Raw genomic sequence first — 18,272 nt, 5'->3', positions numbered from 1 at the left:
TACATGCATCAAATTTTTAGGTATACAGGAAACTGTACCATCAGACTGAGTTCATCATAATTTCATCAACTTTAATGGTTGATATTAGTGCAGGAGAAACCCAAATGCTAAACTTGATTGACAAATTCCTGTTACATCATTTGATGGTTTCAGGTGAAGTGAACCAATTATATCAAAAGTATCTGAAGAGAAAATAGTTTTAGGTAATCAGGAAAACATGGTTAACCCAATTAAAGAATTACTAAATACCTTTGGCCCTGTGACCGTTGAAGCTTAACTGTTTGGAGAAAGACATTCTAGTGAATTCATTCTGCATTCAGGATGAGTTGCTCATTGACATATCAAATTATATGGCTGCACAACTTTATGAGATACAGTCATCTTTGATAGGCACATTCAGAAATAAGTCCCCACTAAACTGGATGAAGCAAACTTTCAAATCAGGGTCACCAGGAGATACAGACCCCAGATAATCTGCATGGTACAGGTAGTCCTCAACTTACAACAATTCATTTAGTGAATGTTCAAAGTTACAAAGGAACTGAAAAAAGTGACTTATAACCGTTTTTCACACAACCCTTGCAGCATCCCTATGGTCACATGATCAAAATTCAGATGCTTGGCAACTGGTTCATACTGATGACATATTTATGATCAACATTCAGATGCTTGGCAACTGGTTCATATTTATGACAGTTGCAGTGCTCCAGGGTCTTGAGATCATCTTTTGTGACCTTCTGACAGGCAAAGTCGGTGGGGAAGCCAGACTCACTTAACAACCATGTTAATAAACAACCACAGTGTGGCAAGAAAGGTTGTAAAATGGGGCAAAACTCGCTTAACACATGTCTCACTTAGCCACAGAAATTTTGGGCTCAACTGCAGTCGTAAGCCGAGGATTACCTGTACTGAATGTTGAGGATCCAGCAACAGGCAAAATGGGGTCCCGCTTAAGTTGCACAACAGCGAGTTGAAGGCAGTGGTGGGATTCAAATATGTGAACAACCGGTTCTCTGTGTGGATGCCGCTTCCAGAAATCCATTCTAGGCCTGGGCAACAAAAAAATTAGCTGCCAGTGGTGCGAACCAGCTGAATCCCACCATTGGTTGAAGGGCTAAGAGCAGTGGTGCTCAACCTGTGGGTCGGGACCCCATTTGGGGTCGATTGACCATTTCATGGGGGTCGCCAAGCAAGGCTGTCCGCCATTTTTTTTGTCCGCCATTTTTTCCCCTTTTCCGGCGGGTGCCTTACCTCCCTTGGGCTGGGCCAGCTGGTGGTCGGCCTGCTCCGTCTCTGCCTCTTGCCAGCTACGCCTCGGCCGGCGCAGGGGGCGGAACCACGCATGCGTGGCGCTCCCGGGCAGGAAAAGTCCTCGACTTACGACCGGTTGGGTAGTCCTTGACTTACGACCGGTTTCATCCTCGACTTACGACCGGTTTAGTCCTCGACTTACGACCGGTTGGGGTCGCGGCATGAAAAAGGTTGAGAACCACTGGCTAAGAGAATACCGAAGGTGGCACCCACAGCCCAGGAGACTGATAGGGGATACTTGAAGGAAGGGCTCCAGCCTATTAGCGAGGAGGACCACTCAATGAAGGGGTGCATATACCGCATCTTCAGACACACCCCTATTTTAGCGAAGGAGAGGAGGCTGTGTGTGCGTGCGTGTGTGTGTGTGTGTGTGTGTGAGAGAGAGAGAGAGAGAGAGAGAAGGGGAGTAGGAGAACTTCCGCTCAGGTGAAGCAGGAGTAAAGTGCGCGGGCAAAACAAACCCACTCACGCACACACATCCCCGCCGCTTCTTCCCGCCTCCCTGACCGACTGAGCAGCTGCTGGCAGAATGCGCGCCAAAGGGGGCGCCCACAGAGCCCGCGCCGAAGGTAAACAGAGCCGGGGAAAACACGCGGCGGCGGCTGCTGCTGCCGCTACTGCTGTTGGCGGCGGCCCGCGCGTCTTCTCCGCTTGGCAAGTCCGCCGCCTCTCGGCTGCGCCTCTCAGCCATCCGGCTTCAGGCGTTGCAGGAGCTCCCGCCGGCATTTAAGAGGATTGTTAACAGTTGGGCACTCTCCCGAAGCTGCTTCCCAGCCGCCGCCCCCCCCCCCTTTCCCACCTCGCGAAGAGGTGGCGGGTGAAAGCGAAGAGCCACCTGGGCTTACGGACTAAGCAGCCCCATCCTGCCTCAGGCGCTGCTTTCCCGCTTTCCTCTTCCTCCCTTCTCAGCCAGCAGCAGCAGCAGCAGCAGCGGTACCAGCACCCTTCCCCCCCCCCTCCCTTCCGCAAGACCAGGCGGCGCGCAGGTGGCGGGAACGAAGCGCGGGGGGGTGTGTGTGTGAGGGGCTTCGCCGGTGGCAAGTGCCGGGCTTGCTGAGGGCTGCCTACGAGCGCCCCGCCGCTCGCCCACCGACCATGTTCCTCCGTTGCTGCTGTAGTGGCGGCGGCAGCCGCTGGCTGCTGCGTCTCCTATTCGTGCTGGGTGTTTCGGCCCTAGCCGGGGCGGCCGCGTCGTGCTCTTCTTCCTCGCCACTCAGCGAGGATTCGGTGCAGGGGCTGGTCCGGCTCGCTGCCGTGGTGATCGAGGGCAAGGTGCTGGCGCACAGCGTGGCCGAACTAACGGCTGGCCGGATAGGAGAAGGAGAAGGAGAAGGAGAAGAAGAAGCAACGACGTCGCTGGTGTCACCGCCGCTGTTGAGGCTGTCCGTGCAACCTGCCGCCGCCGCCACCACCACCATCATCCCCGCTTTCACCTCCAGCTCCTCCTCCTCTTCCTCGTCCTCCTCCTCGGGAACGATCCTCCCCTCCTCGCCGGCTCCCAGCCCCCCGCTCCCGCACCTCGGCAGCCCGAGCCCGGCGCCCGCCTCCGCCGTAGCTCGAGTGCGCGTGCACCAGGTGTGGCCGGCCAAAAGCGGCGGGCTGCGGAAGGACGCGCTGCTTTGGCTGCTGCTCGGAGAGCGGGGCTCCGCTTGCGGGAGCGCCTTGAAGGAAGAGAGGCGCTACATCTTCTTCATGGAGCCCCTGGGAGCTGCGAGCGGGAACAGCAGTGAGCCGCCGCCGCCGCCGCCGCCGCTGCTCTTCCGAGCGTCTTCCCCGCCCCTGGAGACGGGCAGGAATCTGAAGAAGGAGGTCAGCAGGGCGCTGTGTACCCGGGGATGTGGTAAGTCAGCTGGCGGCTGTTGGAAAGAGACGGGGGGGGGGGGGGGGGGGGGGGGGGGGGGGGGGGGGGGGGGAGGGGGGGGGGGGGGGGGGGGGGGGGGGGGAGGGGGCGAGGGGGGGGGGGTTGGAGAAAATAGAGGTGGCTTGGCTGGCCCGGATCGCACATCTGGGAGGTGGGAGGTGAATGAAGAAGAAGAAAAGGGGAATTAAAAAAAAAAAAGGGGGGGGGGGTGTTAAAGTCGGCAGCCAGTTCCTTATTTTCTCCCCTCCCCTCTTTCACGCTCCCTGGGTTTTCTGGACGATTTGGACATGGATGCTGGGTCGTCGTGGTTTTCAACGCTTTTCAAGTGGATTTCCGTCTGGCTGATTTTTTTCCAGAAGTTTGAGTGGCAAAGGGTGGGGAAAGTTTGGGAAAGCTCTCCGAGCAACAAGCAAAGGCTTACGACGTCTTCATCTTTGGGGCTTTTGGAGATGGTGAGAAAGAACGCGGTCTTTCTTTCTTTCTTTCTTTCTTTCTTTCTTTCTTTCTTTCTTTCTTTCTTTCTTTTCTTTCCTGGCCGTTGTTGTGTTTCAAAAAGATAACTTAGTTGGCTAAGTCTTTCAGGCCCTCGGGAGAAGAAGAGTAACTGCAAGGGGAAGGAAAGGGGGGTCCTTTTTGCCCCATCCATCCGAAGGGCTTCAGGTGTACATTTTTCTCCTTTGGAAAAAGAAAAAAAAAACAAACAAAAAAAGCATTTTGAAAGCAGGCCAGATTTGTTAGGTTTGGATATTTGTAGGTTGATCGTTGTTTGTCTTGGTATGCTTTTGCTAACTTTAGCACGGTTGACCATTTCAGCCTCTGATAAATTTTGCTTTTATGCTGTAAGATATTGCCAATTTATTCTGTGGTTGTAGAAAAGTACTTCCCTGGCTAGTATTTGACATGTGACATTGTGTAGATATTTTTGCTTGATCCTTGACAGGGCCCAGTCATTATGTGAGAGCCACCTTAATGTCATTTGAATTTTTTTCCCCCTGAAATTTGCTCCCATCGACATGAACAAAATAAACTGTATCAAGCAATTTCTCGTATGCTGATTCTGTTATTTCAGTGGCTGCAAAATGCTCAGTCTCTTCTTCCTACTCCTTTTCTAAATGCATCAGCATCTTGTAAGTGATTGTGAAATGCTTTAAGTTGATTGTTTGTCAGTGGAGTGCCTAGTCATGTTTTATAACACCTGAAACTTAGTCTTGTCAGTACTACGGTATTTAATGTTTGTGTTGTAGCCCGAGTAGATGTGTGGATAAAGGGCAGAACGATAGAAGCACAGGTGCTGAAGAGTGATAATTCTCAGTCAAATTCAGAAATGTTGTCTGTCTTTTTCATTTGATGTAATTTCTTACAGATTCATATTGGTCTGAACTGGCACGTTCTTTCGGTATTATTCATTTGATTAATTAATTAGTAATAATTTGGGCTTTTAATAGCAAAGGAATGGCAAATTGTCTCAGAATTACTGCAGAGGGGAACTGTCCACACTAAGCGGTGCTGATGTTGAGTAAATGACCTGGGGATTCCCTAGTACTGCAGGATAGATGTCACTGTAAAACAAGGGAAATACTGTGTGGAGACCTGACATATTGGCTGATATAAAAGCTGAACATTTCTCTGGAGGAGACTGTTTTTCTCTGGTGGTGCAGAGGGAAAGGGGAATGCTTTTTCTATCCCCTGTAATAATATGATACATACATGATTTGGTCAGCTACAAAAGAAGAACTTGGCATTAACATCACATGAAATAAGCACATAAAAGGAATTTTTGGAATATCAGAATATTATTTTGTCAGTTCTTAATTATTATTAGATATCTCATGAGATTGTTATTTAAAGATTCAATTTCTTCTGCGTTTAATTAACTTCTTTGGGGGCATTCTATACCAGATATCTTAAAAAACAGTGTAAAGCACAGTCTTTTAGATACCATTAATTTGCCATCATACTTACAGTACTTTGGGGGGGGGGGTTTGATATAACTACACACACACATACACACACCATATACACATATACATTTTCTCTGTCTCTGTCTCTCTAGAACGTAGTTATGGAGTCCTGTTAAAAATAATAAAAGAGAAAACTCAAAAAGAGAAATAGAAAACAATAGGCACACTTAAGTTAAACATAATGTGTACATCTAATATACATTATACACTTTTACAACATTATTACTGATTCTCAGAGAATGTGGATGTACAGTACACTCCGTCTGAAGAGCTTGATCTTTATAATTTATGCCTCAGTGTTTGTTCACTGTTTCAATGTCTGCTAGTGGTACAGTAAGAAATGGAATGTGTCTGTATTATTGTCAGTGCTAATTAGGTTTATACAACACTTTTGCCTTAACCATATTGAGTTTATCTATTCCTAAAAATAAAGAGGAGAGGAACATAACTCAGTAATCTACCTAACTTCTAACATACAATACTGCAGTTTTTATATTGGTAATGTTAGGATTGACAACTGATCACTGGATTTCAGATGCAAGTTCATTAGAAACCTGTAAGTACAAGTTCTGCTTTCTCAGTAGAGGATTCTGTACCATTTCCTTCATCAATAACGAACTGAATTTTTCCAGCTTTTAGTAACTGCATTCTTAAAATAGAATCTGTTGACCTCTCAATGCTCCAGACATTGCAGTGTAGCCCCAAATATTCATAAAGGTGGTGTAAAACATATTTTATAACAATGTTAAGTAAATAAGGCATGACGTAAACATATGCTATTATCTGGTTCCAGACTCATCTGCTCAATTAAGATGTCATGTCAAATCATGGTTTTATAAAGTTGATGTATTGCTTTGTACTATGGCTAAATTGACAAACTATGGCTTTTGACATTGATTATATACCCAGAATTAGAAGCTATATTTTCTAAGAAGAAATTTTGTAAGCAATGGCTGAAATCCTTTGACCTGGTTTTTTTTTTTTTTTTTAAAAAGAGCAAATTATGTTACTGCTTATATTACATGCAAACCAGACCTATATTTGAAGTAGTTGGGCAGTGCTGTCTAGATAGATAAAATAGCAGGGGCCATTCATGCTGCCTATAAAGCAACCTATGCCTAGATATGAAGTGCTCAATAAATAGAATGTGGAAAGCAAACAGTTCAAAATGTGGCTCCCATTTGTACTTTAGAAAACTCAGTTTAGACTCTAAGCCATGGTCAGCTTGGGTATCAGAATTCAGCCATTATATGATCAGCTAGTTCAGATTAGGATGCATTCAGTCTGTACTTAAACTGCAATTTATTTCAAAGGCTTAGCATCTCTGCCTTGTTATACAGGCCAATAAACTTGTGAAGTTTTATCAAAAGATAAAAACAATACCTTTTGGTCATTTTTAGATGGTGAATTTTTATATCTTGAAACTGAATTTTTGATTTGACAGGTAGTCCTTGAGTTACAACCATTCATTTAGTGATCCTTTGAAGTTACAACAGCACTGAAAAAAACTGATTTATGATGGGGTTTTCATACTTGTGACTGTTGCAGCATCCCCCTGGTCAGATGATCAAAATTTGGACACTTGGCAATTGACATGTATTTATGACGGTTGCACTGTTCCAGGGTCATGTGATCACTACTTGTAACTTTAAGCCTTCCCAGCTGGCTTCAGACAAGCACAGTTAATGGAAAAGGCCAGATTTGCTTAGCAGCTGAAGTGCTTCACTTAACAACTGTGGCAAAAAAAGGTTGTAAAACTCACTTAACAACTGCCTTTGCTTAGCAATATAAATTTTGGGCTCAATTGTGGTTTTAAGTCAAGGTCTACATTCTTAGGGAAGAAGTCTTGTTAATCTCCCATACATGCAAAAGTGCAAATTAATGCCAAATATAAGCCTCTGTGACGATTCCTTATAAAAATGAGGGTGTAGATTATCCATTCCGTATTTTATAAAAAAAATAAGTAGTGTATAGATGAAGGCAGGGAGATAACCTCTTCTTCATGGTTTGGTAAAACTCAGACGTGCTTTCAGATGAAAGGGATGTCAGAAAACATCTTCCCATTGTTTGACAGTCAACCTAATTCTATACTGCTGAAATAATTAAGTGCAAGCATCCCTCTTTTGTGTACTTCCAGCATTGTTTATAGACAGAGTGCTTTGGTGATGACGCCAGTTAACATGCAATTTCCATGCAGTACATACTTCACTGGCATACTGACGGGCAGCAGAAATTCATGCAGCTTGCTAATGGAAAAGGCCAGCTGCCACCAATGGCAATCAATAGGAGGAAAACGGGAATCCCCTCTTTTACTGTAATGATTGCAGAAGCGGTGATTAATTCAGTGGCTTTGCGAATACATAATTTCTGACTCGATTGCTGGCTTTATTGGTATAATATCTAGGCTCCTAGTCCCACCACTATCAAGACATTTGCCCAGTGCTGATCAAGGTGCATCTTTTGTCATCTTCTCAAAAGTGCTGGTAACAATGAGTATTTTATCTCTTATGTTCAGTAATGCTGCCATTCATTGAGATAATGCTGGCCAATGCTGATCAGCACTCTGGAAGATGATGCAAGAATCAGTACTGTAATAAGAAAAGTGGAATAAAATGTTCAATTCTGAAATATTCCGCTTTAGATTATATGCAAGTGAATGTTTCTACAGGTATGCAAATGGTCCCTGAATATGTATCCATATAATAAGCTCGTTGTTTCTATTAAATTAGATAAAACACATTTAAACCTCTTTTTATGTATTATTTCAACGCATACGTAGTGGTTTTGTTTGTTTATTTTTAATATAAAGGAGAATGCAAACATATGTCTATTCATCTGCAATCTGAGATACAGCTGAGAAGGAGTATTTAGTCTGTTTATGGATCAGTGGTTACTGAAGGTGGATATACTGTATCTAATTATTTTATATGTATCTTAATTATGTGTTTAATATAGAAATGCATTTGCTGAATAATTATTATGGATTATTCTTGTTCCTATATAAATCTAAATTCCACTGTATTTATTTTGTTTGTTTTTTTCAAGGATGTGACATTGCCAAGCAGTTGACATAATCTGGCCCAGGATTTGTATTACTGGACTTTAAATAGGCTAAAACAGGGGTTCCCAACTGAGGGTACGAGACTATATTCCAGGGGGTGCGCAAACATGGATTTTCAAAATTATAGTGTATATGCATAATTTGTTGCTGTTATTTCAAACGTTTGTAAATATATATCAGAAGCATTCTAGGGGTGCGGGGTATAGAAAAGGTTGGGAGCCGCTGGGCTAAAACATGTTAATCTGCTGCTTTCTTCAGTCCATATAAGACAGTTCTGAGTCCAATGAAAACTAAAGTTAGCATTTTCCCTGTATACTGCACATCTTGTTCTTATCAAGAAGTGAACTAGCTTAGAGAAAGTGATTAATAGGAACTATTAATTTTGTGTTCAGATATTTCAAGCATTCTCAGCAAGGTTTCCTTGTGCCTGTTGATCTATTATATCAAGGCATCTGGTCATTTGCTTTTCATTTTAATGTGTGCAGACCATATGCAGCTGTTTATATAAAATATTGCTACAAATTGCATCAACCTGATACATTTTCAAAGCCTCATTATCTAATTGCCATTGTTATGTAAGATTATGCAAAATTAACTTGCTAAAATATTCTGCTTGTGCGTAATTGTATTTATCTTTAAATATATAAGTAGGTTTCTTAAAATTTACTTAGTAGATTTTAAATCTCATAAATCTCATAAATTATTCTATCTATTAAAATGCTCATTCTATTTTCCTACCATCATCTTGTCTCATTTGTATGGATGGAACTAAATACAGTCATATGGGAAAACCTTTTTAAATACAATCAATATAAAAATGCATTTGAAAAACTAAATGAATAGTTGGCTTCTGGTTTATCTACACTAGGGAGTATAATTTTATCTCTATGTGCTAAGTTAGAATAATTATTAATGGAAATGACATATATATCCTTGTATACATAGGAGGTAGATATGGTTCTCTGGAGGTTTGAAGTTAACAAAATAATCTTTCTTTCTTTCTTTCTTTCTTTCTTTCTTTCTTTCTTTCTTTCTTTCTTTCTTTCTTTCTTTCTTTCTTTTTTTCTTTCTCCTGGATATTATAAGCTCTACTAGCCTATTAATGTTTCTAGATAATATAGAAGCAAGAATATGGATGACTGAAGGTTTATTTAATTGATCAATAAGGCCAAATTCTGATAAGTGGTAGAAATTATGTATTTTGGTTATGTTGTCTCTGATGTGTGTTGTTTCCTAATTGTAAATTATCTTCAATATGACAAAAAAGGAGGTTATGTTTAAAATTTTGCAGTGGAAATTCTGATTAGTAATCAACTAAAAATTCTGTGCTCAGTCTTGTTTATCAATCATATGTCACTTTTCATTGCTTAGCACTGGTAAATAATAGAATACATCGTAGCTGTCTGTCACATTAATTGGGTAAAATATTACAAAGTCACGGGGATACAAAATCTTTCCTGAGAAGTTAATAATTTTATTTCATTTGGGATAGCTCTATGTTTCTGATTGGTTGATCAAGCCAAGATATACCATGGAAGGTTCACATTATATTTCTTCTTAATTTAGAATATAACTTCAGAGAGTTGAATGGTGGAATGGTCCCCTATTTAAAAAGATATTTCCTTACATTACAAGGAGCAGATTGCTCCCGAGCTTAATCAATTGCGGTTTTCTAAGTGCACAGGTCTGTAGTGAGGTGATTCTATGATGGATATATTATAAAAAGGTGGGGACAGCATGCTCTGCTGTTTTTCATTTCTGAACAGTGGAATATTATTTGAGTACATCTGAAGCCTGGAACATGCACGATAGATAGGTTACCTTATGTAACAGAAATGTCAGAATGCCAATATACTGATAGACAGTATATCGTGCAATTATTGCTAATGTAAATATAACTGCAGATGAGGTGCACGGTGTGAATGCTATGCTATAAGCCCTGAAAAAATTCATAGAGATTAGTAAATCTATTTTTCAAAATAAAACTATCCAAGTATTATTTTACATATTTACTATATTATTTTATTATTCATAATGGTAGAAATACACCATTGGAATTTTTGGCCTTTTAAAAACAATCCTGGTAGGGTTTTCAGCAGTGATTTTTCATCCTATATTGGTAATTCCTAGGTAGAAACTGAACAATGATTGCCAGTAAATCTGACCCCTGCTATTTTGCCAACATTAATTATAAGTATGGAATAATAGTACTTTAAGGTTTATTAGAAAATAGCTCCAAAGGAATAGAACTTAAAGCTATTTTTCACTTAATGGCTTAATGTAGCCCTTATTTAAAGGTGTCTTGTAATGAGCATAATTATCTGACTGGGATTGCAAATGTTTATTGTCTGTTGACAGATATGCATCTCATTTTATTCTTGTGCAATGTTCTAAAACTAAAAATTTGTATTTGTGCCAAAGTTAGAAAGGCAATAAAAAGCCCCAATTGCAATATTCCATTATTATTTTATCATCACAAAAATGAATCATAGGTTGAACTGATGTCTCGAAACACTTAAAATGACTTATTTACACATCCCAAATCAGTAATATATGATTTTTTAAAAATAACCCCTCTAGAGAAGAAGCAGTATATTAAGTCAGTGCTTCCTGGACTTTAAAGAATTAATATATGTTTTTGAATGAGTTGTATTGGTATTCATTGTTCGGCCTTAACTATGCATAGTTTTATAAAGTGGTAGAAGTCCATAGTATCTTATCTTGATAAATTGTTCAGATTATTATTGACAGTTCTTAAAACAGACTGTCTTAAAACAGACTGTGATTGAAGCTCCATGTAGCAATAGCTATTTCAACTTTTCTAAGGCTTGTATTAAGATAGAACTGCTTCTGGTGTTAAGAGAGAGAGAGAAAGACAAAAAAAAGTGCATGCACAAACATATTCTCCAAAGATGATAAATCATTCTCAAACAACTTTCCAGAATAGGTAACAAGAGTACAAATTTCTTGCCAGTGGGAAGTAGCAGGCTAGGACAGGAAAGATCCAGATTGAGTGTTAATGAATTCTAGAAAGAATTTAATGTTGCCATGAGAGAAACATTTTATTTTGAGAGTCTTTTTCCCCTAAACGCCAGGGGGGAAAATAGATGAAAAATGTCTGATAATATCTGTCTAAAATCAATTCATTGCAGTCTTGTTTCAGCTATATTTTGATTGTATAGCAAAACAATATACTGTTATGTTAGGAATCGATAGCATGAGTGCTACCCTCATGTTGATTCTACTGGATCTTTCATGACTTTTAGCATTAAGCAAGGTATTGTCCACAGGTTCTGGCGTTGGTATCTTTCACCAAGGTGTTATGTTGGCTTTAGTTTTGGAAGATCCAGCATCAGAAATGATGTTGGCTCATGGTATTCTTCAGAATTTTATTCTGAACCCATGCTGCCATTGAGTATTTCTTTGACATTGCTGAATTTGGACCACTGTATCACCAATGTGGATGACTCAGCCTTATTCCAGAATGCCTTCTAATACTGCACCTGTGCCTGGAAATAGTAAATGGCTAAATCTAAAGGTTAGGGATGCTCAGCTAAACTATCACTTAGCTGTTGTTGGTGCTGGAAGATGTACATCTGACTAGCAATCATCAAATCTGCATTATTTCAACCTGCTGAAAAATTGTTTTGGAGGGATGTTTAAAAACTACACTTTGGCAGGAACCTGGGTTGTTAGAAGGGTGTTTGGGGAACATGTGACTTGCTTTGCATCCAGGCAGAGTTGAAAAGGTGGTGAAGACTTTTAAAACCCTGAATGGCTTTAGATTAGGGAGTCTAATGAGTTAGTTTTTCTTTTAAGATTCTCTATCTCTTATTAGTTCCAGGAACCCCAAAGACATGCTTGGTTTATGCTACAGAGAGCACTTTCATAATGGCTATACTTAAGCTCTTGCAAAATGTCAAGCCTTTAGCAGTTGCTCACAACCATGAAGACTGGATTCTCGCAGGGTCTTATTTTATTAGATTTATTGCAAGGAAAAAAAGGACCAGCTTGCAAAATCCTGGGAACTGAATGTATGATGTATTTATTCAGCATTCCATATATCATTAGGATTTGGATCCTTTGAGCCTCTTACTGACCATCTTTTAAAACAGTAGGAAGGTTGCTGCTTGCTCCATGCGGGAGGAATATATAAATCAGGGTTTCTCAGCTGGCTGGGGAATTCTGGGACTTGAAGTCCACACATCTTAAGTTGTCAAGGTTGAGAAACACGATATAGGTTTTGGCTTGTAACTGCAAAATATGTGTAACATTTTTATCCATGACAATTTTGAAGTTGGTAAAGATCTTCCATCTTTATTTATTATGCAGTAGTAATCTAACAATTGAACATTATGATTTCTTGATTATTAACACTGCTATTTTTGAAAGTTTAGTGATTTATTTTTAAAATTCTAAGTATACTTTTAATTGTTATATTTATTACATACCTCAAGCTTTAAAATGGAATCTAGAAAGACAGGAAACTAACTGCAGAAAAAGACTCAGTGGTCCATCAAGTCTGTCTTTAAGTTTGTTTAATATTAATTTAGCTCATTTTTTAAAAATAGTTATTTATTTTCAAACAAACATACACAATATAAAAATGAAAAATTCACAACATGCAAAAAAACAAACAAAACTAACAATTAAAAACAAAAAGAGAAAGAATCTGAAATCAAATATATATATTTAAAGTTCACCTGATTTTATAAAACCTTAAAAGAGAAGCTAGGCTTTAAATATTTACCAACAAATAACTTTGGAACAAATAACTTTGTTCCAAAGAGGGAGATAATATTTTCTGATTTTTAAAAATATATAATTATCTGGAAAACAGTTAAATCACACATCTTTGAAATCCAGTTCTTTATTTCTGGAGTTATAGTATTTTCCCATCTCATAAAGATTATTCTTTTGGGTTATTCTTAGAGGACAAAAAAATCTTTGTTTGGGGCATATTAAATTCCAAGTAGTTGGTACATAATTTGATACAATATAAGTATCTTGAAAAAAACCAAACTTTTTGCAGTAGTTCCTAATGTATTTTATAATGCAGGTAATCCTTGACTTATGACCACAATTGAGCCCCAAATGTCTGTTGCTCAAACAGTTGTTAAGTGAATTTTGCCCCATTTTATTTCTTGCCACAGCTGTTAAGTGAATCACTGCAGTTGTTAAATTAGTGACCCGGTTGTCAAGTGAATCTGGCTTCCCCATCGACTTTGCTTGTCAGAAGCTCACAAAAGGTGATCACATGACCTTGAGACACTGCAACCATCATAAATATGAGTCAGTTGCCAAGCGTCTGAAATTTGGTCAGGTGACTACGGGGATGTTGCAATGGTCATAAGTGTGAAAAATGGTTGCAAGTCCTTTTTTTCAGTGCCTTTGTAACTTCAAACGGTCACTAATTGAACTGCTGTAAGTCAAGGATTACCTGTACCATTTCAAAAGAGTACAAAGATGAACATATAAAATAAGGTGCCCTCAAATTTCTTGCAATGCCAACACAAATTCCAAATGGTGTTCACTAGAAGACAAATGTTTACTTCTTCTGTGCCTGTCTCTTTTTTGCTGAAAATCCAAAGCAGCAAGTATTTTAGAAACCATTTACAACAGCGGACTGTAAATAACCGGATTTTTAAAATCACATATCAGAGTTACACTGGTATTTGTCACTAAACGTTTAAGAGTTAAGCAGTTTGCAGCAGTAGATTTTCAATATGTTTTATCAAAGTTTTTATTTTTTTAGAGAGGAACAATAAGATGACTTTCAAACAAGACACAGTAACAAGACACAAACAATTTGTTCAAATATTATGGAGTTTTTTTTTTCTTTATAATGTAAATCTCCAAATGTCACCATTTATTTTCAGGGATATTACAGAGAAGAGATGAGTTTTACTCCTCTATTTTTTTGCACCGGAGGGTTTATTAGGCAAAAGTATAGATTTATTTTAAAAATGAAAATGTGGAATTTCTGCTAATTTTTATCCACTATATCTATAGATTTTTTTTACCATGTCTATAGATTCCAGATACGGGTCTTTTTTCTAGACATCTTAATCCTAGGTTTTTCTACATGTGTCTTAGTTCTTTATCTAATATGTCTATTTCTGTACCTATGATTTATGCCCTATTTCCCTATGCATATATGCCCTTATTTATTATTTTTATATCTGTGTCTTGTTACTTAATTCTATATCTGTCCTATTTTTCATATCTTACAATGATTTATTTTCTAACTTTCATCCACAGTATGTGATCTATCTGATATTTTTATATTACTGGGTGTTCCAGTCTAGACAATTTTATTTTCTCTGGTTTCACAAGGAATGGAAGCCTTGGTACCTTACAACAGGGGTCCCCAACTTATGGGCCATGGCCCACTACCGGGGTGTGGCTTACTAGCCACCGGGTTGCAGGACAAGCTGGCCAGTGCGTGCACTCACCCCCACTTGAGGTAGCACCCATGGACCCATTTGCGTATGCATGTGGGACTAGTGGTGGCGGCTAGCGCCTGCGCAAACAGGACTGCAGGCGCTAGCACAGGTTTCACAGCCTATTTGCGCATGCGCATGGGGGCTAGCACCTGCATGCCTGTGCAAATGGGGGCCGCTAACCATGTAGGTTTCACAGCCCGTTTGCCATGCGCACTGGGCTAGTGGCAGTGGCTAACACCTGCACGCCTATGCAAATGAAGCTGCTAGTGCCATGTGGGTGCACGCAGCCCCGTTTCCGCACGCACGTGCCTCTGGGCCACCAGCATGAAAAGGTTGGTGGCCTCTGCCTTACAGCTCTCCCTTTCAAGGACGTTCTCTCTGATGCTTGAAGGGAGATAGTTTCAGGTTAGGTTGGGCTGAATGCCAAGCACAGATGCACCATCCATCTACTATCTTATAGACTCCTGCTGTATCACTACAAGTGGTCCTCGGCTTACGACCACAACTGAGCCCAAAATTTATGTTGTTAAGTGAGACATTTGTTAAGTGAATTTTGCCCCATTTTATAACCTTTCTTGCCTCAGTTGTTAAGAGAATCAATGCAGTTTATAAGTTAGTAACACGGATGTTAAGTGAATCAGGCTTCCTCAGTGACTTTGGCTGTCAGATGGTCTCAAAAGGTGATCATGTGATCTTGATACACAGTAGCGGTCATAAATATGAACCAGTTTCCAAGCATCTGAATTTTGATCATGGAAAGGTCATAACTGTGAAAAATGGTCATGTCACTTTTTTCAGGGCCATTGTAACTTTGAACGGTGACTAAATGAAGTGCTGTAAGTCGAGAACTACTTGTACTGCTTTCTGACTAATTGTCAGAAATGCCTCAGTGCTGCCTCTATTCCCTCTTCCAACTCCCTCTCTTTTTCATTTTGCTAAGTCTAATCTTGTGTAAATCATGAAAAACCTTTTCATTAGCTAGAGAAGCCTGCAGGTTGCCAAAGAGCACCCATGGGCCCAGCTTATGTAGATATATCACACCTTGAAAACAAATGTGAAGGATTTCAATCAACATTCTTTGGATTCAGTTCTGAAATTCAAAGTTATGTCTGGAAACAAATAGGTTAAAATTCCTTCTGAAACATTCAAATTCATAAAAAAGGGTAACTTCCTTATTCAAACAGTATTTCTCAGTATAGTATAGTATAGTATAGTATAGTATAGTATAGTATAGTATAGTATAGTATAGTATAGTATAGTATAGTATAGTATAGTATAGTATAGTATAGTATAGTATAGTATAGTAGTTATGTACCTTAAATGGATGAATATAAACATAGCATTTCTCATTATTAATTTGCTACAAACATTTGTTTGCATACCATGAATTATTGTAACCCTTCACATCATTGGTAAATGAACAATACCTTGGCATTTATTTGTACCTATTCACCTGGAAACAATTCTTATTTGTCACAGATGAGTATATTTTTTTATTATTTACATGCATGCTCATAGCTACTTATAGGAGAACTAAAGCTAACAATTCCTCTGAAAAGAATTGAGAAAAAGGCAGTCCTTTAGAATTGCTGCATATTTATTGGGAATGTTGTGACAAAACTTTATATTTATTTTGTGCAACCTCTGTAGGGATCTTATGAGTTATCATTTTTTTTTAAATTTTGTGAATGGCTGCAGTGTTCATTATGTTAACTCAAATTCACATGTATTGAAAATGATACATCATAAGCATTAATTTTTGGTATGATTCACCTGCTAGTATCAAAAAGGGTTGGTGTTGATTGCACTAGTTACTGATGCATTTCCAAGTCCATCTAAAATATTGCTTTGATTTTTAAAATAATTATATATTTGAAGGAATCTCTGTATGCTTATGAGCATGCTTCTTAGTTTTGGTCATCACCAGAATGTGCACGTTCATGAAGACCATAAGAGTTAACATTAGAGATAGGATTTTTCTGAAAACAGTACTTCCCTGTGGCGTTTCCTTTGAAGAAACATACAGTATAAACAATACCTGATCCATTTCTTATATTTCAGCAGATTTGAAAACATAATATTTTTTTTCTTTGGCTTTTAACTGCCAAGTTTTTGCTTTTATGTTATTTTTGACACATTGAAAAGGTTAGTGTTTTGAAAAGCAGAAAAGCAGTGTGTTAGACAAACACATGAGTAAATCATCATGCACTGTAAATCAAAAGTATTCTTCAGAATATGAAGCCACACAAATATTGTTAGTACTGGGCCATGGTTTTCGGCTATGTTCTACTTCAACATTATGTTCTACTTCAACATTATGTTCTACTTCAACAAGTGAAACATTCCTTTGAAGGTAAATTTTCAAAGCAATGCATGCCCCTTTCTTACAAGTAAGGTAAAGGGGACCTGTAGAACAAGTGGCATCTAAGCAATGCCTACTTTCTTGTCATGCGATCTCTCCAGTTAAGCAGGATGTTCTCGTACAGTGGCAATTTTCTGAGAAAGAGATAAATAAGAGTTTCTAAAATCTCACAGCAATTGCCCAGAAGAACTCAGAAATGTAATAAGGACCAACCTTATTACAGAGAGAAGGTACGATGGTGGTTGTTGAAACATGTTGACTGTTGCAGAGGAGTACAGAGATAGCCTTGAAGGAAAAAAAAAATTCAAAACCAAAACCATAACTTTAGCCTGGGAAGGAAGAGGAGGTGAGAAATAAGTTCAAATCTGTTGATATCATATTAACATTTTAAAGGACTGTTTGATATAAGAGTGGCAGAAGGAAAATTTAATGTGATGTGCACTCATATCCTAGAGGAAGATTTATGAAGACTGTGCTGCCAGCCTGAAGAATTTGCCAACTGTGCCTAAATAATAACCTGCTTAACTCAAAGAAGAAGGGAATGGAAAAGTAGGAATTGCTTTGCTTCTACATGTTAAAAGCAGAACTTTCACTTTCCAGGCAGGACAGTAGTTTAGATTCCCTAAAAGAATGGGTCATAAATCCAAGCTGCATTTCACTGCTATAAAGGGAAGCAAGAGTAGGATTTATCACTCTGCTTGTTTATCTGGACTTACTGAAAATGGCATCATTAGTCTTCTACACTTGAACGTGAAATTAAGAAGCTCTTGTATGAAGGAAGAGGGGGAAAAAATCATCAGAAGGTTTTGTGCTGAAGTGTTTGCTTGTAGCTGAGAGCCCAAAGTGGGTTGTGGCAGGAAGAATGCTTAATTTTACCTCCTGTGACTGGCGCCTTTGGCACATCTAATAACTGCCAACAAGCACTGGAAGATGTTTTGGTGTACACACATAAGAGCCTCTTTTAATTTGAAGTTTCAGTTGTATTTTTATTTATTATTTTTCTATTGCTCTTCTTTCTCCATAGATTTGCAAGCCTGCTTTCAAATAATGGGACAGAAGGAATTGATAGCATTAATAGAAATTCTTAAACTGTTTATCAACAATTGTTAAATTGTTTATTAACATGTGCAAAATTGTCTTTCCATCCAGTCATGCTCTTCAAATCAAAGATAACTTTCATTCTGACAATCAGGCTTGCTAAGTAATAGACCTGAATTCAGTTACAATTCATTTAGCTTTTTCAGATCTCTATTATAAGGGGGGGGGGGGG

At 39.2% G+C, this 18,272-nt stretch overlaps 1 protein-coding gene across 1 annotated transcript in view; it reads left to right on the top strand.

Annotated features, from left to right (window-relative positions):
* Positions 1-2,406: 2,406 nt before the first annotated feature.
* LOC107286305 (pro-neuregulin-2, membrane-bound isoform) overlaps positions 2,407-18,272 on the top strand; it is a gene marked incomplete at its 3' end in the record, with an annotated part of 462,740 nt that continues 446,874 nt past the window's right edge. The window contains exon 1 of the mRNA XM_015814655.1: positions 2,407-3,151. Within this exon, the coding sequence (XP_015670141.1) occupies positions 2,407-3,151 (745 nt within the window). The remainder of the gene's footprint in view (positions 3,152-18,272) is intronic.

Source organism: Protobothrops mucrosquamatus, unplaced genomic scaffold (assembly GCF_001527695.2).
Source record: "Protobothrops mucrosquamatus isolate PMUCROS unplaced genomic scaffold, P.Mucros_1.0 scaffold270, whole genome shotgun sequence".
NCBI lineage: Eukaryota > Metazoa > Chordata > Lepidosauria > Squamata > Viperidae > Protobothrops > Protobothrops mucrosquamatus.
The sequence above is the reverse complement of the archived record's forward strand: the minus strand, read 5'-3'. Positions and strand labels throughout refer to the sequence as shown.